Genomic DNA, 15,218 nt, shown 5'->3' with positions numbered 1-15,218 from the left:
CCTCCACCTTCGGGGTTGCGCGTCCTCGTCGAGTACGGCGTCCGGGGACCTGGGCAGCTCCTGTCCGCTTTCTCCACCCCTCCACCCTTGGGAGCCTGGTCCACGTGTCGGTCTACGCGGAGAAGGCTGCTTGCCCTCCTCTGGTCAAGGACCGGAGGACTCAGACGTCGGGGGCTCCCAAGTCTCTCCAGACCCCCACCCTGCACATACTGCCCACTCCCCTTCATTCCCAGATGACCCCTGTTTTTGCGTCAGTGAGGACTGAATACTAGGGTCCCGGCGGGAGCCCAAATCCCGCTACCGGGCGCCTAGAACGCCAGGGTAGAGGTAGAAAGCTTAAGAGGGATATATCAGACAGCCAGGACCCAACCCCTGACGACTAGACCCTCCCCTAGCCCCTGGCCGGGGGCGGGGTGGGAGTGAGGGGCCTGCAGAGGGACTGGCCCTTTAAGGGGGTGTGGTCGGGGGGCGGGGGAAGCGAGCGAGACAGAGAAAGCGGCTTCGCGGCGGCGGCGGCGGCGGCGGCTCGGGCGGCGGCCGCGGGGGACAAAGGGCGGGCGGATCGGCGGGGAGGGGGCGGGGCGCGGCCAGGCCAGGCCCGGGGGCTCCGCATGCTGCAGCTGCCCCCGGGCGCCCCCGCCGCCGCCCTCGCCGCGGAGCCGTGCGGAACCGAGCCCGCGAGCTAACCCGAGCCTGCGGCCCGGAGCCAGCCGGCGGGCGTCCCGGAGGCGGCGGCGCAGGGAGGGGCCCGACGCGCGCACGTGGCCCCGGCGGCCGCCATGGCGGACAGCGGCCCCGCGGGGGGCGCGGCGTTGGCTGCCCCGGCCCCCGGGCCAGGCAGTGGTGGCCCAGGGCCCCGCGTCTACTTTCAGAGCCCCCCTGGGGCTGCAGGCGAGGGCCCGGGCGGCGCGGACGACGAGGGCCCAGTGAGGCGCCAAGGGAAGGTCACCGTCAAGTACGACCGCAAGGAGCTACGGAAGCGCCTCAACTTGGAGGAGTGGATCCTGGAGCAGCTCACTCGCCTCTACGACTGCCAGGTGTGTCCCCTACTCTGCGCCGACACCCTAAAATCGTACCCTAGTTGGGCTGCTTGGGAACCCCACCTCGCGCCGCCTGTCACCCGGAGTCAATGGGCGCTACGCTTCCGCGCGCTCCCCTCCCTTTCTATACTCCCCGCCCCCAGTGTGTGCTCTTTCTTGTCTGACCTTAAGTCACTCCTGTCTTCTCCCTCATGACTTCCTCGTGTCACTACCCTGGTCAAGCTTGGGGTCTTCCAGAAGCCTCAAGGGATAGTCTGGGCCATGGGTAGGAGGCAGGAGGCTAGCCTGGGCTGCCGGTGGAAAGGAGGGCTACCTGGTGCCTGCTAACCTACACTGGTAAAAGGCGCAAGCCTGGTGGGATTGTAAAGGGTCTGGGCTGTTCTAATGGGCCAGCCTGCAGCTCCATTTCGGAGTAGGGGCAGGCTAGCCGTCCTCTGGGTTCTGGTTCTCCACCCCATGACTCCTTCCTTGCTCAAATGGTGACTCAGGCCCCGGGGGGCAGGGTGGAGGAGTGGGCTTGCCCTGTGCTGCCTACCCTAGACCAGCCCTGGAATGCAGCTGGCTCCAGACTGGATAGACGCTTCCTGGGGGGGGAGGGGTGGCGGCACCCCCTCCCTCAGCAAAGCATAGGCTCTTTGTTTCCCCCTTACCAGGCCTGGGTCCTTCCCACTGACCCCTCACCCTTTACTTCCTCCCCACTCCTGGGAAGCTGTGACAGGTGTTTGGGGGAGGGGTAGGGGCTGTGAGGAGTTGAGACAGCTGGCCCCACCTGTGCACTGACTGAGAGGGGGGCCGGGAAGTTGGGGCAACACATCTGCAGGGTTCTCAGCCCAGGGTCCCCCAGCCCTAGCTGTCTGGCCCTGTCTGGCACCCACGGTGCCCAACTGGCAGGGACAGGAAGCTCCCCCCCTCACTGGGCGTTTTGCCTTGGCACAGGCCTGATCTGTTTTCTTCCTCGGACAGCTGCCGCTGTCTGCTGGGCAAAGAAGGCTGGCTCATCCTGCGGTAGGGCAGGGGCCTCAGCCAGAGCCCCTCTCACACCCTCTCTCCCAACTCAGGCCCTTGTCTCTCCCTCCTCCCCCACCCCCACCCCAGGAAGAGGAGATCCCAGAGTTGGAGATTGATGTGGATGAACTCCTGGACATGGAGAGTGATGATACCCGGGCTGCCAGGGTCAAGGTGAGACAGCAGGGCCAGGTAGGGGGATCAGGGAGGGGAGGGCTGCCTGGAGGCACTGCCCCTTGGGTAAGCTCTAGATTTAGCCTTCTTTGGTTTTAGTCACTCAACTCGGGGATGTTGAGCCTCGGCTTCTGCCTCTGTCAAATGGGGCTAATGATGCTTGCCTAGCTGTTGAGTGGCTGTGGCATCGCCTGTGCCTTGGGGTGCCCCCACTCCCTTGGAAGTGGGTACAGATGAACTCGGGGTCCCTTGTTCCTTAGAACTCACACCTACACTTACCCTTCCATGCCCTTCTAGGAGCTGCTGGTTGACTGTTACAAACCCACTGAGGTAAGTAGGTGGTTTCCCCGGAGGCTGGGGTGAAAGGAGCCTGGGTTTCTGTCATCTTGAGGTCTGGTCTCCCTAATGTCCTCCCTTCTGTTCAGGCCTTCATCTCTGGCCTGCTGGACAAGATCCGGGGCATGCAGAAGCTAAGCACACCCCAGAAGAAGTAAGGGTCCTTGACCCAGGTGAACGGTGGCTCCCACAGGACAATCGCTGCCCCCCCGACCTCGTAGCAACAGCAATACCGGGGGGCCCTGCGGCCAGGCCTGGTGCCATGAGCAGGGCTCCCCGTGCCCCTGGCCCAGGGGCCTCTTCCCTGCCCCCTCAGTTTTCCATTTTTGGGGTTTTTTATTGTTATTAAACTGATGGGACTTTTTGTGTTTTTATATTGACTCTGCGGCGCGGCCCTTTAATAAAGTTAGGATTTGCCTTTGGTGCAGCTCACAGGCTCGGCTGGTCTGTTTTGGGGGGACACACTGCTCTGCAGCTGCTGCCAGCTCAGCTGCTTCCCAGGTGACCGCAGGCCTTCCAGAGGGCCACGTAGCCATGGCGATAGCCCAGTGCTGGCTCCCAGACCAAGAGCTGGAAGTGGCTGGGGAACTGGGGGAAGTGGTGTTGCTGTTGGCAGGCAGGAACACTCCTTTTCCTCTGGGCAAGAGGCCACTATGCCACCTAGGGCCTGGCCATCGTGATCCCCATGCCACTGAGCGCACCCCCAAGGCTCTCTGTAGTCAAGAAAGAAGAGGGGTACGTGGTGCCAAGGGAGAGGGTATACCAGCTGAAGCTGTGGGCTAGTTCAGTTTCTCGGGGCCCACAAACACACACAGGCTCACTCCATGGACTTTAAGGGTCTTTTTTTTGTGTGGTTTTTTTTGTGTTTTTTTTGGTTTTGTTTTTTGTTTTAAACAGTCTGGTCCCTGATGGGGGCCTCTCCACTGCCCCTCCCCAGTTTCGCTACAGTTCTGAACGTCGCTCGATTTTGAGCAGCTCCACCTCAAACACGAGGGTTGCACCACCTGCAGGGGAGAAGAGGGGACAGAATGAGAACTAGGACCACAGGGAGACGAGATGGGTGCAGGACATGGGGGGCAGGAAGGTATATTACCTGGAATCTTTGGGGGAGCTCCCCGCTCTCCGTACCCTGTCAAAGATGCACAAAGAAATAGTAAGCTGTAGCCTGGCAAAGGGAGAGGTGTGGGGCAGGCATCCGCTGAAGCCAGGCCTCTGCCCATCTCAACAAGAAAGCCAGAAATGCAGAAGGTGTAATGGAGATGCGAAGGGGCTACAAAAGGTCTGGTACAGGGCAGAGGGTGGGCACCAGAATCCAGTGTCCCAGGGGTCTTGCCCTGTTCTCACTGCTGGACATAGCTAGACTTGGCAGAGGCATGCGCCATAATGAATGGACGGGGTGGAGACCAATGCAGAGGCTGAACCAGCCTTCACCCTTCCCCAGACACACACCCCCAACTCCCCTATCCAGGCTCAGGAAGGGCCTCTTACCCAACTCTGATGGGATCACCAGCTTGCGCTTTTCTCCCTCACACATCCTGCAGGACAACACATGTTCAGCACATGGCAAGCACCCAGGCTCCCTGCCCCCCACCCTATCCCTGGGGCTTGCCTCCCACAATCAACCTCCTCAACCACAGCCATGGCCCCCCGACTCACCCCAGTAGCCCCTGGTCCCAGCCCTTGATGACCTGGCCTGTGCCCAGGGAGAAGACAAAGGGCTGGTTCTGGGGCAGGCTGCTGTCAAATTCCGTCCCATCTTCCAGCTTCCCCTGTGGGACCATGGGAAGGCCAGTGAAGAGGAGGGTCCAGTCTGACACACCTCCCCACCCAGCTGCTCTCCCCAAGGGGGCTCCCCATTGGCAGCCATAGCCCTAGAAGGGGACAGAGCCTTGGACAGCTCATAGGACATTGTCATTGCTTGCTGGTGCCAACCTGGGAATCAGGCAGTGAACAGCAGGGTAGAACTACGGAAACTAGTGTAAAAGGGGGAGGGGACTCGCCCAAGGTCACCCACCTTGTAGGATGAGGGATCTGGTTTCCAAGTCCTCTCAGGTCCCCAGAAGCCCCACCCACCCCAAATGCTCCACTCCCTCACCCACCGTGTAGTGCATGTGCAGGACGTCCCCCTTGCGCGATTTGATGGGACAGTGGTCTACCCGCTTCTTGACCCCGATCTGCAGCTTCCGTTTGCCCTCGGCCCCCGCAGCAGTGGCCAGGGCGCTCAGGCAGATGGACAGTACTGTCAGGACCCAGCTCAGCCTCATGTCTCTGCGGGGACAGACCCCGACCGACCGACCAACCGACCGGGGGGTAGGGCGGGGAAGGCGTGGAATAGTAGGTACCAGGAGAATTCCACCCCCACCGTACCTTGCCTGCCCCTGGGGATCCCCTTGTCCCGGGTCACCGCCCCCTCCCCCGGGCTCCGCGGCCACACTTACCAGTCCAGTGAGAAGGGGGCTTGCCCGAGGACCCCAGCAGCGGGGGGAGGGGGTCAGGGGAGGCCACAGCAGCCAGGGCCCCGCCCCTTTGCTCACCCCCAGCCCTTCCTTCCCTCCCGGTCCCCATCTCCACTCTTCAATTCCCACCCGTCCCTTTACGCAAAGTCCAGACCCTATCTGGCTGCCCAGCCGTTGCCTCGACTGGGCGACCCCATTCACGCCACACCCAGTTGCCCCCCGCCCAGCACACCCACACTTCTGCGGCCGCTGCAGGGGGCCTGCCCCGAGGGACCCACACATCGCCGCTGGGTGGCTCCGGGGAGCCCCGATCCTCCGGAGGCACCCCCCAGGCCGGGCCTGTGCCTCCGCCGGGGGCGCCGCCCCAGCTCTGAGCCCTCGGGGGCCTGCGGGGTACCCATACTGGCCCCGTGTCGGGTGGCCGCCGAGCCCGTTCCACCCACACCACCTCTCCTGGGGGAGTTCTCGGCCTACCGCGTCCCCAGGCCCGGCCCCCGCGGAGACCGCCCCCGCGTGGACGCCCCGGGCCATTACCTGGGCCTACCCCTTCGCTTGACTCCTTGGCCCCACCCTTTAGAGGACGTAGTTCCGCCCCCTGCCCTGGAGCCCCGCCCTCAACAGATCCAGACCCCTTTTCCTGAACGGTAGCCACACCACTCACCGGCTGAAGGCCCGCCCCCAGCGCCTGGGTTCCGTCCCCCTCGGTCTCCAAACCCGAGGCTCCGCCTTCCGCCTGTTTCAGCTCCTCCTCCAAGGGCCAGGCTCCACCCCCCACCTGTCCTAGCCCCGCCCCTGGCTCCGGAGCTCCGCCTCCTACTGGAACCAGCTCAGAGGTTCCACCCTTCTCTGTTCCACGTCCCGCCCCGACTCCCGGGGCTCCGCCCCGTGCGGCGTGAGAACCCTCCCCCTGCGGCATCCCCAGACAGCTCCGACCCCAACCCCCAATTTCCACCTAACCTATCCCTCGTTGACACTCGGAGCCCCGACCCGTTCCTGCCCGGCCTGATCCAGCCTGCCCCCTTGCACCCCGGCTCCCCCCAGCCCGGGCTGTGGCCCCCGCTCACCTCCTCGCCGCGCCCCCGGAGTCAACCCCAGTCGCGCTTCTGCCTCTGCGCAGGCGCGTCATCGTCGCTACCAGGCCGGGCCACGCCGCCCGCCCTCATTGGACTGTGCGAAACCCGCTGCCAACGCCCGCTGGGGCGGCCTTTCCCCCCAGCCCCGCCCCCGCGCCACCACGTGACGACGCGCTACTTCCTGTGGCTGGGTAGTGGGTAAGGTTAGGTGAAAGTGACTTCCTAAAGTGCCTTCGGCACTTCCGGTCGAGGTGAAATTAAGGTCAGGCGGACGGGGGTTCCCGGAGGGGGTCTTGAGACGCCATTTTATTTCATCCCCTGGCTCTTCCACAGCGTTCTCAAACGTCCCCTTGGGCCTCTTCGGGATCCACGATCTCGTTAGTTGCAGTGGAAAGAGCCTGGGCTTCAGACTTGGGTTTGAATTTGGGGTCTGCAATCATCGACTGGCAATGTGACCTTGAGCAAGTTCCTGGGCCTGGTAGGACCTGGCAGGGCCACTGTGGGACTGCGGCCCTGCATCCACCAGGCCCTGGCCCACAGCTAATGCTCTCCCTTTGCTCCGCGCTGGCGTCCAAGCCTGCCTCGACCTGCCGCACACTGACCACTGAGTCATGACAGTGGTCTGGCTGGGCCTGTTCCCCAACCAGACTGGTATTTTCAGGTGCCCCAGCACCCAGCCGTGTGCAGTCAACATCTCTCAATTGAAGTAATGAACTTGTAGTTGGGAGGCAACGAAACCTAAATTGAGTGTTAGAGACAGCCGACTAGCGGTCACATACCCAGGTCCATCAGCCTTTCTAAGCCTCAGAGTTTTCCTCAACTGAAAAAGGAAGATAATCAGCAGTGCTGACCTGAGAATTGAGGACTAAGCAAAGGGGTGCATATGAAACATTGTGTGTGTCCAGCACTAAGTGGGCTGGAGAGGGGCCAGCTCTAGGGTCCCCAGCCATCATCTGTCTCACTTCAGTTGAGCTATGGCATTTTAGGTGACAGCATAACTGAGAAAAATGATTTGAAGTTGGTAATCACTGTCAGGAATTGTCTCTTCTGATTTAACCCCACTCCTGCCTGAGGCCCAACAAGATCACTACCCTGCCCTCCAATCTCACACCTCAGAGAAGGCCTGCATTAGGGTAGCCGCTTTGGGTTAGCCCCTGAATGTCCTGTCTCAGCAGGGCAAAGCATTGGGTCCCCAAGGTTGGCCTTTGGTCCACCCCTCACCGCTCTGCCCCAGGGACACTGGAGGCTGCAGGCAGAAGGCTGGGCACTGAGCTTAGGCTGGGTCAGACAAAAGTCAGGAGAATCCCAAGCAGGGGCTGGTGAGGGGAGCCCAAGGGGAAGGGAGGTGAAGGTGGAGAAAACTGTGTGGTTGGGGTGAGGGGACCTATCTCCCAAACCGAGCCCACCAGCCACAGCCCTTTGGTACTGGTGGGGACAGGGCAGGTGCGTGGCTTTAGAGTTAAGCTAGAGGAAGTAGCTTACATATGGAGCGCTGCCCAGCAGAGAAGATGGGTTTTTCTATCAAGTGAAGACGTACTCAGACTTTCCTGGAGCCCAAGGGTGGAAGCTGAGGCTCAGAGAGGGGGCAGTGACAACCAAGATCATTCAGCAGATCTGGGTCCCACCTCAAGCTCATTGGCCACAGCAGGCCATCTCCTTCCAGAAAGCAGCCTTTGTGATGAACAAGGAGGACAGGGCCTGGATGTGACAACAGGACTGTGACGAATACACAGTTCCGGCTCCGTCTGTGACCTGGTGGGGGACCTCGGGTCTCGTTTCCTCCATCGGCATAATGAGGGAGTAAGACCAGCTCTGGTTCGAGGAGGCAGTGTGATGCAAAGTGCCTGAATCCCCCAGCCAGGACAGTGACAAACAGTGACACAGGCAGGGACAGTTCCTTCCATCTCTTTTATCAGGGTCGGGGGGGTCACAGTTCTCACACTGAAGCCCAATTCCCAATATGTGCGCAGGATCGGTGTCTTCTTAGTGAGGGGACAGAGGAGCCCGCTGTAAGATGCTCACTTGTACATGGTGGTTGAAAACTGAGATGGGACCCCTTCTCTCCCGAGTTAGTCCGTGACCCTTGGTGCTGCCTACACATCTCCTCGTCCAGCTGCCCACCCTGCTGGACGGCAGCCTGGAGGGACCCGGGACAGCTAGGAAGTCCTCTGAGAGGCCCAGGTCCTGGAGCAGCTTCTGCCCACACGGAGATCTTGGGACTGGGCTCTTCTCAACATGTTGCCCTCCTGTCCCCCTCTGGGGGCAGGGGTGGCCTGTGAGGCAAGTGGCCCTGCTGAGTCTGAAAGGCAACGTGTCACCTTCGCAGCTTCCGGCACCTGAGGAAGGGAGGAAGGGGTCTGTTCATGCGGGCATGGCTCAGCCCCTGCACTTCTAGATTCACCCCTTTGTTACCTTCTGTGAACCCCATTTTCTCCCACCACTCCTGGTGAGCCCCAACTGGCCTGCCCACGTGATGCCACCCCATGGCCTCTCTGTGGAAGGGAGGAGTGACGAGAAGCATCTCAGACAAGGGTGGACAAGGATTCCATGGTGTCCCTTGGCCTCTCACAGAGCCCACAAGGTGCGACAAATGTCTCCCATGGGGGCTTTTAGGAAGGCCCAGAGCTTCACAAATTGGAGAGCCGTCTCTCTCATCTTCACTGCAGACAGATGTTACCTTCGGGGCATCTGTGACCTCTCGGAGACCATGTCGGGTGCCCCAATGTCAGCCCTTGACCTCCTCTGCTGGCATCACATATCCTCACGTCCGACTCCCACATGAGAATGTGAACTCTGTTTACACTGATCCCAGTGCCAGTGCATGCTTGGTAAATATTTGTTCAGCACATTCAGCGGCTTCCCCTTCCCTGGCAGGCTCACCCCGGGCCCACTCCCGGCCCGATGCCTTCCCGCAGCTCCTCACCTGCAAGTGTCTGGGTTGAGCTCTAGGCCCCGCCCTTGGCAACGGAGGAAGCTGCGGCGTCGGCAGCGACAGCGGCAGGTCCTGGGGTCAGGGCGCTGGCGGCGCTGGGTGCAGCGTGGGCAGAGGGGCCTGGGGCTGGAGTGGGATGGGTGATGTCAGCTGGGGAGGGTGCTCCGGGGACAGAGTCCCAGCCCGGAATGGAGCGGGGCTGGGGGCGGTGGTGGGGAGTGGAAGCCCTAGGAGGAGAAGCAACATGTCTGGGGCGGGAAAGAAAAGTCTTCCCAGGAGCTGGGGTTGGGTCAGAGCGCACAGTCTCGGGGAGCAGAGGAAAAGGGGACGGGGGACACAGTGGGAGGAGAAAGAGGGGATGGGACTGCAGCTTCCTGACACACTCATACACCCCCCTCCCCTACCCCACCCCATCCACACTTTACATTCTGGCTGCTGGGCCTGGGCTCCAACCCCACCTCAGCAAAATCCCAAGAGACTCACCTGTCCGGCTTCAGAGCACTCTCTCTCTTTTTTGGTCTGAAAAGTAAGAGGGACAGACAAAGACAAGAAGGGGAAGAGGATCAGAAAAGCCAAGCCTCCTACTCTCTTACCCCGGATCCCAGGCCTACTCCAGTTCAAGTCTTGGAAATCTGGTCCCCACTGTGGTGTACCACTGTGCCCCGCAACCCCCACCCCCCCGCCCTGCCATCCCCGGAGCCTGGTCTCTGAGAGCTCAGAAGTGGGGCTGGCTGGCACCTGCATTCACACTGGCTGTGTTCTTCCAGGGACATCTCGCCCAGCTGACTGCTCGGGTAACGGATCATGAGGATCTGTATCCCAGAGATGGAGGAGAGACAATGTGAGAGACGATGCGGCGGCAGGGGAGGGAATGCCTCATGGGCTGGAGGGAGAACAGCTTGCCCACCAGGTAAGGCTCTGGCCACCGCCCCCAGAGCACCAGCATCCACCCCAGCCGGGCATACCCCACCTGCCCCAGCACCTGCATTCGGACTTGGTGCTGCCCGGTGGGCACGCACTCCAGGCCGTCGTCAGGGCAGCAGCCACCGCAGCGCTGCACCGTCACGCAGCTGGGCACCAGTTGCTTGGCCATGGAGCCCATGAGCTCCACGGTCAGGGGCACCACCACCTCCCGCGGCTGGCAGGTGGCACGGGCATACACATCTATCCATGACACCACTGGGGGCAGATGCACAAGGGTTAAGTCCAGGCTGGATTTCCTGCAGCTTCTCCCTGGTTCCCCTGTCCCCTGTCCCCTGTCCCGTGCAGCTGTTCTCTCTCATTCCTGTGTCACAGCCACCCTCCGCCAGTCCTCTCTCTGCCCTCACAACCTGTCTTCCCCTGCCCAAGACCCCAGGAACCCCACTGCCTCAATTTCCTCTTCTGTGAAATGGGCAGAGTAAGAGTTTGCGTCTTGGAGAGTGACTGGGATTACACAAACTGTCGGGCAAACCGTCTCAGTGCTGGTTAGTGCAGTTATCGTTACTATTACCTTTCTTCTGGTGGCCGAGGGCATCAGGCTGGGACACAGGGCCCTGTAGGAGAGAAGGGACCTGGACCCAAGGTGCACTCAAGGAAGGGCTGGCCCTGTCGCTGTCCCCAGGGCTCTGCCCTGGCCGTCAAAAGGCTTCAACTCCTCTGTGACATTTTTCCAGATTGCTCTGCTCCTGGGGTCACTCTAGCTTTACCTATCCTCTCTTGGCCACCTGAGACCTGCCCCAACCACGACGGTGGCGGCGGCAGCGGCGGTGGCGTCCAATATCCAAGCAGGGGGCCGGCTGATTCGGAGGCCGCAGGTCAGGAGGGGGCAAGTGGGCGCCGAACCAAGTCCTGCGGGCACCAAGCATCTCCGCCCCCGGCCGAGCCCAGGGGACGGGGTGGGGCAGGGGAGTGGCCCGGGGCTGGGCAGATGGGCCGGCGGGCTGGCGGGCCGGCGCGGAGGGACTCCTCCCGGGGGATGCCCTGGCCGGATCCCCACCACGCCCCGGTCCGCAACCGGACCCCGCGGATCCCCGAGGCAGAGGCGGCTCCGCGTCTCCCCACTTCCGCCAACCTTGAGAGAGGGCACGGCGGGCGGGCGGGATGTCGGGGACGCACGTACCTGGGCGGGGGCCAGCTGCAGGAGCGCGGCGAGCAGCAGGCGGCGGAGCAGGGGGCTCATGGTGCCCGCGGGGGCCGCGCGCCGGGGGCGCCCGCATCGCCCTAGCCCGGTGGCGCGGGGGGCGTCGGCAGCCAGAGCCCCATGGCGCGGGCCCGGGCGCGGCGGGCGGGGGCCGGGCGCGGGGGGCGGCTCCTCCGCGGCCCCCTCCCGAGCCCTGAGCGCAGGCAGCGCAGCGCAGCGCAGCAGCGGCGGCCGGAGGAGCCGGGCGGCGGGCGGCCGTGGCGGCGCGGGCGGCGGCGGCGGGGACGGCGGGGGCGGCGGGGGGCCGGGCCCGGGCTGGCGGGCGGGCGGCTCATGTGACCCAGACACGCGCTCCCCACCGGGCCGCGGGGCGGGGGCGGGGCGGGGGAGGGGGGGCGAGGCCGCCGCCGGGGCCCGCCCCCTCCACACACCCCCCGCCCGCCGCAGCAGGGGAAAGGGGACGCACCGCCCAGGGGGCCGGGCTCCCGGGTCGCCGCCGCCAGGACCCGGAGGGCGGGGTGCTGTCTCCCGGCGAGGCCCGGGAGGGGGCCGCTGGGCCGAAAGCAAGGAGCCGGGCACGACCTCTGAGAAGCACTTTATTGCACGCGTTTTGGGGAGTGGGAAGTCCCGCGGGGTACCAAGGAGGGAACACAGGGCAGCCCCCATGAGCCGCTCATGGGCGGGTGCCTGTGAACGGAGTCGGGATCCCTGGGTCTCCAGGTGGTGGCTGCTGCTGCCGCCTCTGCAGATTCTCCTGGAGCCTCGCTCTGTTGGCCCTGCAGGAGAGAGCACCTGGGCGGTCAGGACGTAGGATCCCGGAGGGTGGTGCCGGGACAGTGAAGGGAGGGCAGGATGACGCAGGGACAGACCTGGCGCGAGCCCGTGTGTCATTGTAGATGGCTGTAATGATGCGATCCTTTTCGTCCATGAAGCTCCTGTGCATCTGCTCCAGCTTCCTGCAAGGGGGTTGCAATTAACCCCAATCCCTGCGGTCCCCCAAATCCATCCCACGCCGACCATGCCACTCTAGGGTCTCACAGCTTTACATCTGTGAGGACCCCTGCCTAACTGCCTGCGCTAGGCGGGGAGAGGGGCCCAGAACGGCCGGGGCTTTTCCAGCGTCCGCTGGTGACCCAGGTCCCCGGCTGTTCTGTGGAAGGCGGAGACAGCAGGTCTGAACATCGGGGTGTTCCTCCTCGCCAGAGACTAGCAAGGGTATACATCTCCATCACTGAGCTCGGCAGCCTGCTAGCTGTGGGCACCAGTCATTGGGCAGCTTTGTTGGGGAGCCTCGGTATCCAGGGCATGCGTAAAAGGGTGGCAGGGAGATAGCCGATTGCCCAACAAGCGAGGATAGCTGCCGGTGAGGCCCAGTTACAACATATTTCCTTCTTGGGCCTGCTCTTCGATGGCTCCAGCACGCCCTGGCAGCAGCACCCAAGATTTACATTCAAATGCCAAAAAAAACGGAAAATGACATTAGCCTTTAGTGAATGCAGAGCTACCCCTGCCAAGTAAGGAGACGCTCAGGAGACCTATTTCATGCCATTCTTAGCCTGAGAGACACAAAAGTGCAGGCCCCACAGGTGGATGTGTGGCTGACCACAGTGGGCTTCCCCTCCCCCTGCCCTCTGCCCATCACCCCAGGGGGAAGGCAGAGATCACCTGAAGGCCACATAGTGCAGGCCCATACCCGCCAGCATGATCAGGACGCAGTACCCCAGCACCCGCTGGTTGTGTTTGTGCTGCTGCTGCCTCGACTCCGGTCCCTGAGGCCTCACACCATGAAACTGGGCCCAGTACTGTGCATTGGGGGGTTCCCAGGAGCTGCTGGGAGGGGGAAGAAAGGAAGTGTGGGGATGAGGCTCCCCAGGAGACGCGGGGGGTGGGGCAAGCCGGGGCAGGACGACTGTACCTGTGTGCTCCATGAGCAGACCCGGGATGCGCTGTGGCTCCTGGAGACTTTGGAGGAGCTGCTGAGCAGAGCTGGTGATCATAGCTGCGGCGGCTCTGCTCTCGGCTGAGCACTTGGTACGCTTCGCTCAGCTCCACAAAGCGGCTGTGCAGGGCTGGATTCCCAGGGTCCCGGTCAGGGTGCAGCTGGGGTGGGGCAGGACTCTCTTCAGCTCTTTTTCCATGGCCCTTCACAGAACCCATCCCAATAATGTCCACCCACAAAGGCTCAAATCACTCTCAGAGGCCCTGCCTGGACAGGAACCCTCAATCTCAGGGCTGCCCACCCCTCTAGAAGGCCGAAGAGTCAGGAACCACAGACTCCTGCCCCCTCCCCTTGTTCAGGCCCTCCCCACCTGCTGCCTGGCTCTCGCCATATGCCCAGGTCCAGGCTTTCTCAAGAGCAGGCAGGTCAAAAGAGCCAAGTCCAGCCCACCACACAGAAGCCCTGGCTCCTGCCCCCAACCTTTCCTCCCAACTGGCCAGAACTCTGCCCTCTCTATACATGCTAAGGGAATGTGGCACCATCCAGAATGAGCCACTCAACTCCACTCCTGGGAGTCTGAAATGTACCCTATCTGGCTCAGACTGACCCTCCTTCCTCCCCATCTAGGACCACTGGTACCTCTTTGGACTTGGAGAAGAAAGCTCGCTTAACTTCTTCAGTGCTGGCACCAGGATGCACCCCTAACAGTTCATAGTAGTTCCTGGGGCCAGACCTGTGGAGATAAGCCAGAAACTGCAGGGGCTATGGAAACACAGAGGATATTCCCCCCCTCCTCCTCCCAGCCCCCCTGGACCACACTCCTCAACTCAGAAACCAGGAGGAAAAAGAAAAGAAACCAGGAGGTGAGGAAGCTGAGGTCGGTGCCAAGGGAGATCCACCTCCAAATCATCCCTCCCTTTTTGAGCATTTCAGGTATGGTGCAGATCAGAACATCTCAACGTGTAGCCCTCAGACCCCTTGTGTCAGAAACACCCCGGAAGTTTGTTTAAAAAAAAAAAAAGCAAAAACAGATTCGCGAACCCCACTTCATGCCTGCAGATCAGAATCTCCAGAACAGGGCCTAGGAATTTGCATTTTTGTAAGCCACCCCCACCCCAGCCCTCCAGTGAGTTGCACAATGATGCTTGACGACCACTACAGTCGTGAAAAGAGCACTGAGTTTGGCTTGGACTCAAATTCCACTATTGCCACCTAACTTGCTGTATGATCTTGTGTCCTCCATCGTGAAGGCGAGGGTTACCTGAAACAGCCTGTAAGGCACCTGACAGAATAGAGAGATCACAACTACCGTAGTACCTACGTTCAGGCCTGGAGCTGGGCAGGCTCTCCTCAAGGAAAACCCACTGAATGGGGGGGGGGGGGCTGCCCCCGGCCCCCGACTCACCGCTGCCCGGTGGCCGCTGAGAAGAGCCGGGTGGGAGGGCTGCGGGGCCACAACCGGCACAGGAACAGGGACAGCATGGCGACAGGCAGGCGGCGTTTGAAAGGAGGCCACGAAGAGGAGGGCATTAGGACCAGAATAGGACCACACTTCAAACACTCCGGGGCCAAAGGGAAGGGCCTGGCCCCGTTTACTTGCGAAGGCAAACTGAAGCTGCCTTGGGGAACCCAGGGGCGGTGGGGCCTCCTTTACTCGGGACCAGACCCCAGTGTCCTGGACCTGCCCCTGCCTCTGACCCGGGCGTCCAGGGCCCCTCCCCACACTGGTCTCGGTGTCCGAGACAAGCAGTCCCGGACACCGAGACCCCCATCCCGACCCTGCGAGCTTGGGGGCGGGTGAAGGAGGGGCCCGCCAAGCCCCGCCTCCGCTGCGCTCACGGATTCCGCGGCCGCCAACTCCAGCGCCTATTCAGGCCCCGCCTCCACATTCTCAGTGGCTTAGCCGCCCAGACCACGCCTACCGAGCCGGAAGGTCCGGACGTGCGTCGAAGGCCACACCCCGCACACCCATTGGCTTTTGGCGCCTCGGGCCCGCCCAACGAGGTTGAGGCCCGCGGACCCGCGGAAGGGCTCCTGGCGCCCATCCGCGAAGCAGGAGGGATGCTGCCCGCCCTCATTGCGGCTTTCGACCCAGCTTTCGTCGCTCTGTGCCGGGAACACGGCTGTTAGTCAGCTGTGCA

General features: G+C 62.4%; 5 protein-coding genes across 9 annotated transcripts; 1 reads left to right on the top strand and 4 right to left on the bottom strand.

Moving 5' to 3' along the window:
- The first annotated feature begins 611 nt into the window (after positions 1-611).
- On the top strand, positions 612-2,982 carry PPP1R14B (protein phosphatase 1 regulatory inhibitor subunit 14B). The gene is given in 6 exon segments (XM_008709112.2): positions 612-645; positions 648-754; positions 756-1,037; positions 2,136-2,219; positions 2,517-2,549; positions 2,645-2,982. Coding segments are annotated over 6 exon segments (609 nt in total). The 3' UTR covers positions 2,714-2,982.
- Positions 2,983-3,380: 398 nt separating this feature from the next.
- Positions 3,381-6,220, bottom strand: FKBP2 (FKBP prolyl isomerase 2). Of its 3 annotated transcripts, none has more exons than XM_008708964.2 (6): positions 6,076-6,220; positions 4,655-4,823; positions 4,212-4,324; positions 4,044-4,090; positions 3,649-3,684; positions 3,381-3,559 (listed from the first exon to the last, which is right to left on the bottom strand). In XM_008708964.2, exons 1-6 carry the CDS (start codon positions 6,135-6,137, stop codon positions 3,498-3,500), a joined length of 489 nt encoding a protein of 162 aa, XP_008707186.1. In that variant the 5' UTR covers positions 6,138-6,220; the 3' UTR covers positions 3,381-3,497. The 3 variants fall into 3 exon arrangements, with proteins under 3 accessions (XP_008707186.1, XP_008707188.1, XP_008707187.1); XM_008708966.2 differs by lacking the exon at positions 6,076-6,220 and adding an exon at positions 5,546-5,659; XM_008708965.2 differs by lacking the exon at positions 6,076-6,220 and adding an exon at positions 4,994-5,125.
- LOC121104785 (translation initiation factor IF-2) lies at positions 5,112-5,984 on the bottom strand. Its single transcript, XM_040639300.1, has one exon. The coding sequence runs from the start codon at positions 5,925-5,927 to the stop codon at positions 5,130-5,132; it is 798 nt and encodes a 265-aa protein (XP_040495234.1). The 5' UTR covers positions 5,928-5,984; the 3' UTR covers positions 5,112-5,129.
- Positions 6,221-7,973: 1,753 nt separating the features above from the next.
- On the bottom strand, positions 7,974-11,259 carry VEGFB (vascular endothelial growth factor B). Of its 2 annotated transcripts, none has more exons than XM_040639298.1 (7): positions 11,118-11,259; positions 10,509-10,551; positions 9,999-10,195; positions 9,755-9,828; positions 9,500-9,535; positions 9,008-9,243; positions 7,974-8,420 (listed from the first exon to the last, which is right to left on the bottom strand). In XM_040639298.1, exons 1-6 carry the CDS (start codon positions 11,175-11,177, stop codon positions 9,030-9,032), a joined length of 624 nt encoding a protein of 207 aa, XP_040495232.1. In that variant the 5' UTR covers positions 11,178-11,259; the 3' UTR covers positions 7,974-8,420; positions 9,008-9,029. The 2 variants fall into 2 exon arrangements, with proteins under 2 accessions (XP_040495232.1, XP_040495233.1); XM_040639299.1 differs by having other exon boundaries at positions 9,008-9,142.
- A 464-nt stretch (positions 11,260-11,723) lies between these two features.
- Positions 11,724-14,977, bottom strand: DNAJC4 (DnaJ heat shock protein family (Hsp40) member C4). Of its 2 annotated transcripts, none has more exons than XM_008708963.2 (6): positions 14,483-14,977; positions 13,717-13,810; positions 13,054-13,238; positions 12,804-12,965; positions 12,008-12,094; positions 11,724-11,914 (listed from the first exon to the last, which is right to left on the bottom strand). In XM_008708963.2, exons 1-6 carry the CDS (start codon positions 14,605-14,607, stop codon positions 11,812-11,814), a joined length of 756 nt encoding a protein of 251 aa, XP_008707185.1. In that variant the 5' UTR covers positions 14,608-14,977; the 3' UTR covers positions 11,724-11,811. The 2 variants fall into 2 exon arrangements, with proteins under 2 accessions (XP_008707185.1, XP_008707184.1); XM_008708962.2 differs by having other exon boundaries at positions 12,804-12,968; positions 14,483-14,975.
- Between the last annotated feature and the right edge of the window lie 241 nt (positions 14,978-15,218).

The sequence above is a fragment of the Ursus maritimus genome, unplaced genomic scaffold, assembly GCF_017311325.1.
Source record: "Ursus maritimus isolate PB19 unplaced genomic scaffold, ASM1731132v1 scaffold_23, whole genome shotgun sequence".
Classification (NCBI taxonomy): domain Eukaryota; kingdom Metazoa; phylum Chordata; class Mammalia; order Carnivora; family Ursidae; genus Ursus; species Ursus maritimus.
The sequence above is the reverse complement of the archived record's forward strand: the minus strand, read 5'-3'. Positions and strand labels throughout refer to the sequence as shown.